This window comes from Callithrix jacchus, chromosome 7 (genome assembly GCF_049354715.1).
Source record: "Callithrix jacchus isolate 240 chromosome 7, calJac240_pri, whole genome shotgun sequence".
NCBI classification, from domain to species: domain Eukaryota; kingdom Metazoa; phylum Chordata; class Mammalia; order Primates; family Cebidae; genus Callithrix; species Callithrix jacchus.
Genome location: NC_133508.1, coordinates 89,226,577 through 89,240,152, shown reverse-complemented (window position 1 = coordinate 89,240,152; position 13,576 = coordinate 89,226,577). Strand labels below are relative to the sequence as shown.

General features: G+C 42.1%; 1 protein-coding gene across 8 annotated transcripts in view; it reads left to right on the top strand.

The window, feature by feature from the left end:
- ZYG11B (zyg-11 family member B, cell cycle regulator) overlaps positions 1-13,576 on the top strand; it is a 125,715-nt gene that overhangs the window by 33,643 nt on the left and 78,496 nt on the right. For 7 of the 8 annotated variants that reach the window (XR_013520065.1, XM_078331770.1, XM_078331771.1 and 4 more), the window contains one exon: positions 11,187-11,352. Coding sequence is in view for 4 of the 8 variants with exons in the window: in XM_009001217.5 (XP_008999465.1) it covers positions 11,187-11,352 (166 nt within the window). In the remaining 4 variants the exon portion in view is untranslated. Of the gene's footprint in view, positions 1-11,186; positions 11,353-13,141; positions 13,244-13,576 lie in introns of those variants that run through there. The other variant, XM_035251468.3, reaches the window with a different exon arrangement.

Sequence of the window (13,576 nt, the reverse complement as noted above, 5' to 3'; positions counted from 1 at the left end):
TAGTCCATGGAACGCAATCCTGCAACCAAAAAGTCATTTCGAAATAACTCAGTCTTTATTTGCATTTCTTGAAACATGGTGAAGTAGAATAGAGTTCACAGATACACAAAGCAGAATTATTAACCCTTCCTATATCCCTCAAATCCAGCATAGTACCTGATATTTACCTATTACAAGAACAAAAAGAACAGCCGGGTGCGGTGGCTCATGCCTGTAATCCCAGCACTTTGGGAGGCTGAGGCAGGCGGATTACTTGAGGTCAGGAGTTTGAAACCAGCCCAACCATCATGGTGAAACCCCATCTCTACGAAAAATACAAAAATTAGCTGGGGGTGGTGCTGTGTGCCTGTAATCCCAGCTACTCAGGAAGCTGAAGCAGGAGAATCACTTGAACCCGGGAGGTGGAGGTTGCAGTGAGCCGAGATTGCGCCACTGCACTCCAGCCTGGATGACAGAGCAAGACTCCATCTCAAAAAAACAAAAGAACAAAAAGGAGAATGAGTTCAAATTAGCAGAGTAGTTTATCTTATCAAGTTTATATCATGTTCCAAAAAGCACTATATTAACCAAAAAGATAAAGATGGGCCACTTTTATTTTTCCAGTTGGAATTGTTGTTTTTCCTGTTTGCTATAGAATATATTTTCAGCCATTGCTCAGGGACTGTCACTCTGCCTACTGTACTTGAGGTAGTTAATTACAGGGCTTCATTATCTCTTCTGACCATAATTAACAGATCTGGGTTAAATCTTGGATTTATTTTTGGATTTTTTTTGGCAGGTGGGGGTCTTAACTTCCCCTCCCTCTATCCTTTCCCTCCATCTGAGAGGCCTTATGGGTAAGACAAAGGGCATGATATTTAGCATTGAAGATTGGTTCAAGGTCCATTTCTGCCACATTCTGAATATATGAATTTGGGTACATTATTATTTCTAAGTTCCAGTATCCTCATATACAAAATGGTGTCTATTATAACAGTTTTACAAGAAAGTTGTGAGGAGTAAATGATACCCATTGTATGAATGTTGGTCAGTTTTTCAAAGAATACTTGCCTGTCTATCTAATAGGGTGTCACACATTGTACTAAATTCCGGGTATTAAGAAAAAGCACTGATTTCTTGTTTGGTTGCTTACTATGTTTCATTAATTCTTTCTGTAAAATAATTTTCACTTTTGATTATTTTCCGTTTTCTTTCTTTTTTTTTTTTTTTTTTTTTTGAGATGGGATCTCTCTGTTGCCCAGACTGGAGTACAGTGACATGATCTCGGCTCACTGCAACCTCCACTTCCCAAGTTCAAGTGATCCTCCTGCTTTAGCTTCCCGAGTAGCTGGAATCACAGGCTTGTGCCACCATGCTTGGCTAAATTTTTTTGTATATTTAGTAGAGACGGGATTTTACCATGTTGGCCAGCCTAGTCTCAAACTTCTGACCTCAGGTGATCCACCTGCCTTGGCTTCCCAAAGTGTTGAGATTATAGAGGTGAGCCACCATGCCTGGCCTGATTTTTTCCATTTTCATTGTCTCTACTCTAATCCAGAGTATCATCACCTCTTGTCTGAGCGACTAGTTAGTCCCAAGTTGTATCTTGGCATTTACATCAAAGCCAGAGTAATAATTGTTCTGTTGAGAGACGATACTGTGTAGTAGAAAAAGTATGGACTTCATTATTAGCAGACCTGGATTTCTTCCTACAGTATGTGACACTGGGAAAGTTCCTTTACCACTATCTTTTTTCTTTTCTTTTCTTTTTTTTTTTTTTGAGGCGGAGTTTCGTTCTTGTTACCCAGGCTGCAGTGCAGCAGTGTGATCTTGGCTCACCGCAACCTCCGCCTCCTGGGTTCAAGCAGTTCTCCTGCCTCAGCCTCTCAAGTAGCTGGGACTACAGGTGTGCGCCACCATGCCCAGCTAATTTTTTGTATTTTTAGTAGAGACAGGGTTTCACCATGTTGACCAGGATGGTCTTGATCTCTTGACCTCGTGATCCACCTGCCTCGGCCTCCCAAAGTGCTGGGATTATAGGCGTGAGCCACCACACCTGGCCCCCTTTACCACTATCTTAATTGGAACTCATTTTTTTTTCTCATAACCGATAAAAATCAGGGAATGTATGTGGTTCTAGGGATAAAGAAAGGGTTAATATGTTCCTTCTACTCAAAGAGTTTATGGCTGAGTGGGGTAAACAGATACAGTCATATATAATCACGGTGTAACATGGAATCGTAAAAGAAAACTAACTTCGGAATCAGATATAAAGGGCAGTGTATATAGTGGTAAAAGCACAGATATAACTCGAGTTGGATTACCTGGGGTCTAATCCTGACTCTACCATTTATTAACTCTATAAACTTTGTTTCGTTTTGTTTTCTTTGAGGTGGAGTCTTGCTCTGTCACCCAGGCTGGAGTGCAGATGGCAAGATCCCAGCTCACTATAGCCTCTGCCTCCTGGGTTCAAGCCATTCTCCTGCCTCAGCCTCCCAGCTAGCTGGGACTATAGCATGCACCACCATGCCTGGCTAATTTTTTTGTATTTTTAGTAGAGATGGGGTTTCACCATGCTGGCCAGGCTGATCTCAAACTCCTGACCTCAAGTGATCGCCTTGACCTCCTAAATTAGTGCTGGGATTATAGACGTGAGCCACTGTGCCCAGCCAGCTCTGTAATCTTGAGCAAATTAATTAAACTCTAATAGCCTCAATGTCCTTATCTGTAGAGTAGGGATACTGATGGAATTTAATTTATGGAATTCTTATGAGAAATAAATGAAATTGTATATGCAAAGCTTAGCATAAATAGCATATAGCACTTAGCATAAATAGCATATAGCACATAGCGTATGTTAGCATATAAGTGCCCTATAATTATAATAATGATATTAGTGTAGCAGTTAATAACTTAAAAATATAGGCTTTCGCTTCATTCTTGTGTGAAGTCCAGGTTTAGCAATATGTTGGCCATGTAAATACGGGGAAGATATTTAACCTAAGCCTTAGTTTCCTCATCTTTAAAATGTGTAATGTAATTGTGCTTGGCTTAGGATGTAGAAATGGAATTAGCTCTGTACCAGCATCTGATACATAGTAAATGACTTGTAAAAGATAGCTGTTGTGAGTTTTATTATTGCTCTGCCATCTGCTGGCTATTTTATCTCTGATATGTAAATTAATCTTTCTGAGCCTCAGTTTACTTTTGTTCAAAACAAAGTTGTTTTGAAGATTGAAAATATTTATGAAGTGCATAGGTTGGTGGCTGGTACCACACAGTTGTCATTCAGTACACAGTAGCTGTTGTTAATGGTACAATTTAATTTTTCAGATGCTGAGAATAAAATTAATTCTGCCTTAGAAATTAGGAAAGCCATCACAGAACTAGTGAGCTTTGGCTGAATTTTGAAAGATGAGGCCGGGCACACCTGTAATCCCAGTACTTTGAGAGGCTGAGGCCAGCAGATCACCTTTGGTCAGGAATTCAAGACCAGCCTGGCCAACATGGTGAAACCCTGTCTTTGCTGAAAATATAAAAATTAGCCGGGTGTGATGCATGCACCTGTAATCCCAGCTAATTGGGAGGCTGAGGCAGGAGAATCACTTGAACTGGCAGGTGGAGGTTGCAGTGAGCCGAGATCACACCACTGCACTCCAGCCTGGACAACAGAGCAAGCCTCCATCTCAAAACAAATAAATAAATAAAATAAAAATGAAAGATGAGTGAGATTTTTGCCAGAAGAGGGCTAACAAAAGCTCAGAGGTGTGAAAATGTCTGTTACAGTACTTAAGGAACAGTAAGTGCTAGGTTGCTTAAACATTCAGTTTAGTGTATCTGGCAGGTAGCTTGTTTGCAGGGGAGAAGGGAGCAGTGAGAAAGGCTAGAGAGGAAAGTTGGAACCAGCCTGGAAAACTTTTCAAATACCTTGCTAAAGTGTTTACACTTTATTCTATAGGTCTCTCTTTTTCCAACTCTTACTTCTAACACCTGAAGAAACTTAAACTCGCTGGGGATAGAAGAGGGAATTACTTGAAACCAGTGTTACAAACAGGAATTTCTTGGTGATCTTGTGTTTTATCTTAAAATTCATGTAACATTTACCTCTATTACATATGTTTGCTTCAATATAAAAATATTTTAAGTTATTTACTCTTTAGATAATTTATTTCCTCATCTATATCTTGTTTTTTTTTGAGACTGGAGTACAATGGCACAATCTCAGCTCACTGCAACCTCATTCTCTTGGGTTCAAGCAATTCTCCTACCTTAGCCTCCCGAGTAGCTGGGATTACAGGTGTGTGCCACCATGCCTGGCGGATTTTTGTATTTTTAGTAGAGACAGGGTTTTGCCATGTTGGCCAGTCTGGTCTCAAACTCCTGACCTCAGAGGATCCACCCAAAGTGCTGGGATTACAGGCATGGGCTACCATGCCCAGCCCAAATAATCTTTAAGTACATTTATATTCTAAGAAGATGTACCACATTCGTCTTGTCGCTTTAGTGCTCTGGCACATCTTTACTGGGGATACCCTGTACATGTTTCCAGCATGAAAACTGGTTTAGGCACTGCGGCTCATGCCTGTAACTGTAGCACTTTGGGAGGCTGAAGCAGGTGGATTTCTTGAGCCCAGGAGTTCAAGAGCAGCCTGGACAACATAGTGAGGTCTTGTCTCTAAAAAATAATACAGGCCGGGCATGGTGGCTCAAGCCTGTAATCCCAGCACTTTGGGAGGCCGAGGCGGGTGGATCACCAGGTCAAGATATCGAGACCATCCTGGTCAACATGGTGAAACCCCGTCTCTACTAAAAATACAAAAAATTAGCTGGGCATGGTGGTGAGTGCCTGTAATCCCAGCTACTCAGGAGGCTGAGGCAGGAGAATTGCCTGAACCCAGGAGACAGAGGTTGCGGTGAGCCGAGATCACGCCATTGCACTCCAGCCTGGGTAACAAGAGTGAAACTCCATCTCAAAAAAAAAATACAAAAATTAGCTGGGCATGATGGTGTGCACCTGTAGTCCCAGTTACCTGGAAGGCTGAAGTGGGGGGATTGCTTGAGCCCAGAAAGTCATGTGCAGTGAGTTGTGAATGTGCTGCTGCACTCTAGCCTGGGTGATAGAGTGAGACCCTGTCTCAAAAAAATAAACAAACAAACTGGTTTGGGTGACGTGGAGTCTTTGAAGTTTATTTTTAATTTTTAAATTTTTATTTATTTTTTTGTCATACAGGTGAATTAAATTTTTATTTTATTATTATTATTTTTTGAGGTGGAGTTTCACTCTTGTTGCCCAGGCTAGAATGCAGTGGCATGATCGGCTTACCGCAACCTCTGCCTCCAAGGTTCAAGCAATTCTCCTGCCTCAGCCTCCTGAGTAGCTGGGATTATAGGCGTGTGCCACCATGCCTGGCTAATTTTGCATTTTTAGTAGAGATGGGGTTTCTCCTTGTTGGTCAGGCTGGTCTCGAACTCCCAACCTCAGGTGATATGCCTGCCTACGCCTCCCAAAGTCCTGGGATTATAGACGTGAGTCACCGCACCCTACCCTGTTCTTCATTTTTAAATGGGGATTACTATCCTTATTCACGTCACAGAATTGCTTTGAGTATCAGCTGAGATAATATACTTGGAATTGGTACATAAAGTTGACAAGATAGTATATTGTGGTAGCTGAGGACACAGGCTCTAAAGCCAGACTTTTTTTTTTTTTTTTTTTTTAAGATGGAGTCTCGTTTGGTCACCCACGCTGGAGTGCAGTGTGTGATCTTGGCTCATTGCAACCTCTGCCTCCCAGGTTCAAGCGATTCTCCTGCCTCAGCTCCTCCTCCTTGCTCTGGAGTACCTGGGATTATAGGCACCCGCCACCGCACTTGGCTAATTTTTGTGTTTTTATTAGAGACAGGGTTTCACCGTGTTGGCCAGGCTGGTCTTGAGGAGCTCCTGACCTTGGGTGATCTGCCTGCCTCAGCCTCCCAAAGTGCTGGGATTAAAGGCGTGAGCCACCATGCCTGGCCTTATCAATTTTCAAAATACAGGGTTGATATTTCTCTGGTGTGCTTTGAAGATAACTAACTGGTTTTTATTTTGTGTTATTATGAACTCATGAATTGAAACATTTTGATATGCAATTAACTAGTTTTTAGCCTTATTTCCTGATCTTTGAAATGAGGAGATTGGATAAGGTAACCTCTAACTACCATTAACATTTTGATGTATTTATTTCTAGTCTTGTGTTTACACTTGTGTAAACTATTTATTTATTTGAGATGGAGTCTTGTTCTCTCACCCAGGCTGTAGAGCAGTGGTGCAGTCTTGGCTCACTGCAACCTCCACCTCTTGGGTTCAGGCAATTCTCCTGCCTCAGTCTCCTAAGTATCGGGGATTACAGGCCCCTGCCACCACGCCTGGCTAATTTTTGTATTATTTTTAGTAGAGATGGGGTTTTACCATATTGGCCAGCCTGGTCTTGAATTCCTGACCTTGTGATCCACCCGCCTCAGCCTCCCAATGTGCTGGGATTACAGGTGTGAGCCACTGTGCCTGGCATATTTATTTATTTATTTAGACAGAGTCTTGCTCTGTTGTCCAGGCTGGAGTGCAGTGGTATGATCTCAGCTCACTGTAACTTCTCCCTCCCGGGTTCAAGTGATTCTCCTGCCTCAGCCTCCCGATTAGCTGGGATTACAGGCATGTGCCACCCACCATGCCTGGCTAATTTTTGTATTTTTAGTAAAGACAGGGTTTCACCATTTTGGTCAGGCTGGTCTCGAACTCCTGACCTCAGGTGATCTATCTGCCTCAGCCTCCCAAAGTGCTGAGATTACAGGCGTGAGCCACTGTACCTGGCTCCGGCAACTTTTTAATAGCAGCTTTATTGAAATATAATTCACATACTGTGCATTTCACCTATTAAAGTGTACCTAGTTTAGTGGTTTTTAGTGTATGCAGAGTGGTGCAGCTATAGCCACAATCAATTTTAGAACATTTTCATCACTCCAAAAAGAAGCCCTGTGCTCATTAGCATTCACTTTCCATTTTCTTCTAACCCACCTTTCCCCAACCCTATGCAACCAAAAATCTACTTTCTGTCTGTGTAGTTTACCTATTCTGTATGATACCAATGGGATCATACAATATGTGGTCTTTCTGTCACTGGCTTCTTCCACTTAGCATGTTTTCAAGGCTCAGTTATGTTGTATAGCAGGTCAGCATTCAGTAATATTTTGCTGTGTAATATTTCATTGTGGGGCTCTACTATATTTTGTTTATCCAGTCATCTGTTTTTTTGTTGTTGTTTTTGAAATAGGGTCTTGTTCTGTCACCCAGGCCAGAATGCAGTGGCGCCGTAATGGCTCACTGCAATCTCCCACTTCAGCCCCTGAGTAACTAAGACTACAGACACCGTCTGCCACACCCAGCTAATTTTTGTGTTTTTTTTTTATAGAGAAGGGGTTTCACCGTGTTGCCCAGGCTGGTCTTGAACTTCTGGGCCCAAGTGTCCTCCCAAAGTGCTGCAATTACAGGTGTGAGCCACTATGCCCACCCTACCCTGCCCTACCCATTTACTAGTTTTGATGGATATATTTGGTTGTTTCTACTATGATATAGTAAAAAATAGATAAATAGCCAGTCTGTTGGCTCATGCCAGTAATCCCAGCACTTTGGGAGGCTGAGGTGGGCAGATCACTTGAGGTCAGGAGTCCAAGACCAGCCTGGCCAACATGGTGAAACCCTGTCTCTACTAAAAATATAAAAGTTAGCCAGATGTGGTGGCACGCACCTGTCGTCCCAGCTACTCAGGAGGCTAAGGCAGGGAGATGGAGGTTGCAGTGAGCCGAGATTGTACCACTGCATTCCAGCCTGAGCGACAGAGCAAGACTCCATCTCAAAAACACAAAAAAATTTGGTCTTTATCTGGCCAAAAGGACCTGAAATAAAAATAAATAAAAAATTTGGTCTTTATACCCTGTTTCTTGCACATTAGCTCCCAAAACTCTTGGAACCGCTGGAGTGAAAAGAGATTTTTGTATGCTAATGAGTCAACTGGTGTCTAGAAGCCCCTAGGTAGCTTCCTTCTGGGCTGGTTGCCAGAAGGACCGAGGCATGTGATTGGAAAAACATTTTTTCCTTCTTTATACTCCTTTATATTCATGCTACTCTCAATACTTTTGATACCAAACCATATAGTAGGAGAAAACAAGCTGTTTTCTCATACTGTACTCTAAACACAGAACACTTCTGTGACTAGATGGTGTGGGTTTTTTTTTCCTGAACGGAGCAATTCTGCTATTCTCAGCAGACATCAGTTAGATGCTCTAAAATTGTCCTCAGTTCTGACAGTAACCTGCGTTCGCATAGACCCCACAGGTGAGGGGCTCACTTCCACAAGACTGCCTCCCACTTAAGATGCCAACCAGGTAGTAGGTCTCTGGATGAACCACAACAGCTGTTAGTCTTGGCTACAAATTGAAGGTTCCCAGACCTCCTTCCCTGGGTTTGATACTTTGCTAGGGGGCTCAAATAACCCACTAAAAGTGTACTTACTTTATTATAAAGGATATTTTAAAGGATGCAAGTGAACAGCCAGATGGAAGAGATACGTAGGGCAATGCCTTCTCTAGCACACCCCTCCCCACATCACTTCTATGTGTACAGCAACCTGGTTGCCTTCCAAACCCCATTTTTGGGGGGTTTTATGGAGGTCTCATTACATATGCATGATTGATTGAATCATTGGCCACTGGATATTAACAACTTTCAGTCCCTCTCCCCTCCCTGGAAGTTAATGGTAAGTGAAGTGCCTTCCTGAGTCATATTAGCAGATAATCAAACATGAGGCCCTCCTTAGGGGGATTTTGGGATCCCCCCGTTAATAGCACATTGGTCAGAAGTACAGGTGGAAACCTGGGACTTGTGACTGGCACCTGCAGTGGAGGCAGTGGCCTTAACCTGTAGTGCTATGCTAATTCTGGGTAGTGTCAGAAATGAATAGTAGGTTACCCAGTTGGTGTCAGAACTGGTTGTTGGCATGGAAAAAGCCCAGAAATTTGGTGTCAGTAGTGTTGTGAGTAAAAACAATTCAGACCACTTTTTTGGGGGACGGTAGAACAGTCTCGCTGTGTTGCTCAGGCTGGAATGCATTGGTGTGATCTCAGCTCACTGCAGCTTCCGCCTCCTGTGTTCAAGTGATACTTCTGCCTCAGCCTCCTGAGTATCTGGGATTGCAGGAGTGCACCACCACACCCAGTTAAGTGTGTATTTTTAGTAGAGACTGAGTTTCACCATGTTGGCCAGGCTGGTCTTGGACTCCTGACCTTAGGTGATCCACCCATCTCGGCCTCCCAAAGTGCTAGAATTACAGCTGTGACCCACTGCACCCAGCCCCCTTTGCCTATTTTTTTTTTTTTTTGAGACCAAGTCTGGCTCTGTCACCTAGGCTGGAGTACAGTGGGCCATCTTGGCTAACTGCAACCTCTGCCTCCTGGGTTCAAGCAATTCTCCTGCCTCATCCTCCCAACTAGTGGGGACTACAGACACCTGCAACCACGCCCAGCTAATTTTTGTATTTTTAGTAGAGATGGGGTTTCACCATGTTGGTCAGGCTGGTCTCCAACTCCTGACCTCAGGTGATCATCCCATCTTGGCCTCCCAAAGTGTTGGGATTACAGGTGTGAGCCACTGCACCTGGCCTACCTTTGCCTACTTTTATTTTGTATTTATTTATTTTTGAGATGGAGTTTCGCTCTTGTTACCCAGGCTGGAGTACAGTCACACCATTTTGGCTCACTACAACCTCTGCCTCCTGTGTTCAAGCAATTCTCCTGCCTCAGCCTCCCAAGTTGCCGGGGTTACAGGCATGCACCATCACGCCCGGGTAATTTTTGTGTTTTTTGTAGAAACAGGGTTTCACCATATTCCTCTGGCTGGTCTCAAACTCCTGGGCTCAAGCAATATTCCTGTCTCAGCCTCTCAAAGTTCTGTCATTACAGATGTGAGCCACTGTGCCCTTCTCACTTTCTTTTTGGTGATCTTTGAAGCACAAAAGTTTTTAATTTTAATAAAGTATAATATAGATTTTTTTCTCTAATTGTATGTACATTGGTTTCTTATTAAGAAACTTTACTAATCTAAAGCCAGAACTTTTTACACCTGTGTTTTCTTCTAAGAGAAACAATCTTAGCTCTTATATTTAGGGTTTTCATCTATTTTGATGTAATTTTTCTACATGGAGTGAGATAGGACTCTGTCTTTATTCTTTTGTGTGTTGATGTCCATTGGTCCCAGCATCATTTGTTGAAAAGCCTGTTCTTTAGCCCATTGAATTATCCTGGCATTCTTGTCAATATCAGTTGACCACTAATATGGAGTTTATTTCTGAACTCTGAATTCTAGTTCATTGATCTATGTGTCTGTCCTTATGCTAGTTCTGTAGTTTTGATTACTATAGTAATCAAGGTATTTCAACTTTGTTTTTCTTTTCCAAGATGTTTTGGCTATTCTAGGTGTTGGGTTTCCGTATGAATCTTAGGATAAGCTTGTCTTGTTTGTTTGTTTGTTTGTTTGTTTGTTTGAGACAGAGCGTCACTCTATCACCCAGGCTGGAGTGCAGTGGTGCATTCTCGACTTACTGCAACCTCTGCCTCTTGGGGTCAAGTGATTCTCCTGCCTCAGCCTCCTGAGTAGCTGGAACTACAGGTATGCACCACCATGCCCAGCTAATTTTTATATTTTTAGTAGGGACGGGGTTTCGCCATGTTGGCTAGGCTGGTCTCGAACTCCTGGCCTCAAGCGATCCTCCCACCTTGGCCCTACCCTATTTTTAAAAAATAGTTTTCTCAGCTTTGTACTCATGTCTGACACATCACTGATATTTGTGATGCTTTAGTTGGTTTCGAGCTTCCTAAGTTCCTGAGGTCTAACTCTCACATCCCTGAATGATAGAACTCCCTGCTGTGTAATACCCAATGTGTCCTCTATTTTAGTACTAAAAGGACTGGATGTAAATGTTTGTTTCAGTGTTTCTCTTCTACTGTTTCTTGAGAACATAGATTACAGATTGTATTCCACTCCCTTACACAGTGTCTAACATATGAGAGACACTAGGGAACTACTTGTGGAATGAGTAAATGAGTGTTTTATTCTTTGCTTTTCTGGAAACTAATTTGTTGGCTTTTTTTTTTTTTTTTAATTTTTTCCTGGGTTCCAAGGAGGAAGCATCTCCCTATTCCTTACTCGATATCTGCTTGAATTTCTTGACTACTCACCTTGAGAAGTTCTGTTCAGCCAGACAAGATGGAACATTGTGTCTGCAGGAACCTGGAGTATTCCCACAGGAGGTGGCTGATCGACTGCTTCGGACCATGGCTTTTCATGGTAACAAAAAAAAAAAAACAGAGGAAATAAAAATTATGTGCTGTTAATTGGCATTGGATTTTCAAGTGCTACAGTGGCCATTTAATTATTTTCTTAGAAATAACTGAGAAGGCCTGATTCCAGGAATAGGAATTCATTTATTTTTACCTATCTTGCCTCTTACTGTGTAATTTAGAATGAACATTTTTCTTTCTTTTTTTTTCTTGACAGGGTCTCACTCTGTTACCTATGCTGGAGTGCAGTGGTGGAAACACAGCTCACTGCAGCCTCAACCTCCTGGGCTCAAGTGAGCCTCTCACCTCAGCCTCCTGTGTGGCTAGGACCACAAGCGTGTGCCACCACAGCTGGCTAATTTCAACATTTTTCATTTCTAATGGGACAAACCTTTCTTTCTTTCTTTTTTTTGTTGTTTTTTTTTTTTTTTTTTTTACTCTGAGAAGTCTTTTTGTTTGTTTGTTTTTTAAGAAACAAGGTCTTGTTTTGTTGCCCAGGCTGGAGTGCACTGGCACAAAACTCCTGGGCTCCTGTGATCCTCCTGATTCAGCCTCCTGAGTAGCTGGGACTACAGCTTGGCTAATATCTTTATTTTTGTAGAGGTAAAAATGTTCTGTTGCCCAGGTTGGCCTTAAACCCCTGGCCTCATGTAATCTTCCAACCTTGGCCTACCAAAGCAGTGGGATATAGGCATGAGTCACCACGTTCAGCTGAGAAGTCATTCTTACGTCAGAAATAACTCCTGTAACTTATATCCATTTATAGGTTTGCCAGGATGAAATACCTTACATCTTCATTTGACAGTGGAAGGATCATTATTGTTATAGAAAAACTGATTTCTGCTTTTGACCTTTGTAATGGGAAATCACAGCCAATTTAGTACTTCGGTTTTCAAAAACCAATTCTGAGGCTGGGCACGGTGGCTCATGCCTGTAATTCCAGCACTTTGGGAGGCCGAGGTGGGTGGATCACAAGGTCAGAAGTCCAAGACCAGCCTGGCCAAGATGGTGAAACCCCATCTCTACTAAAAATACAAAAAAATTAGTCAGACACAGTAGCAGGCACCTGTAATCTCAGCTACTTCGGAGGCTGAGGCAGGATAATTGTGTGAACTCAGGCAGCAGAGGTTGCAGTGAGACAAGATCGTGCCAGTGCACTCCAGCCTGGGCAGTAGAGTGAGACTCTGTCTCAAAAAAAAAAAAAAAAAGACAAAAACCAGTTCTGAAAATCAGCGGGGAAGGTCTTATCTGTGTAGTTTTGCTTATGCATGGAGTATATTTGTTACTTCAAATTTTAATTTGAAAGAGATATACCTTTATATCTTTACAGTTTGTAAACTCGTATGTATGGAATATGATTTATTCACAGCTATAGAAGAGAATGAAAATTTGGCAATAATAATAGCTATCATTTATTGAATGCCTATGTACCAGGCATTTTACATAGATTTTTGTGGGATTTTCTCAACTCTATAAGGTAGCTATTATCATTCCCATTTACATTCAGATAAACTGAGGTTCAGAGAAGTAACTTGCTGAGGGTCATACGGTAAGTAAATAGTGGAGTACTAATTCATGTGCAGATCTGTCCAATATTAAATATATGCTCATCCCACGTGCCACACAGCCTTCCTAAACCTATATTAGAGATATCCCTGCTCCCGGATGCCAGATATGGTTTATACTTTGCTGTGATTTTATATATATAAAACTATCAAGTATAAATGCAAATACTGTGTTCCAAGGAAGAGTAGGATGAAATGAGGCTGTAACTGAGGCATTTTGGAATAATTTAGGAAAGAAGAAGACCTCTACATTCATTGGCTTTCACAAAGTTCCTCATGCCTGCAGTCTCCTTGAATTTTTCCAACCTGTCATAGGAAAGAGGGTAAATTTCAGTAAGTATTATATATATTAAAGTTAAAAGTCCCTTAGAAAGCTGCGTAACAATTTAAGAGATTATGCCAGTGCTCACATTTCTTTCTAATCTCAATTTAACGGTTATCCTCAGTATATTATTATTTATGTATTTGTTTTGAGATGGAGTCTTGCTCATTTTCCTAGGCTGGAGTGTAGTGGCACACTCTGAGGTCACTGCAACATCTGCCTCCTGGGTTCAAGTGATTCTCCTGCCTCAGCCTTCTAAGTACCTGGGACTACAGGTGCCCACCACCATGCCTGGCTACTTTTTGTATTTTTAGTAGAGACGGGTTTTCACCATGTTGGCCAGG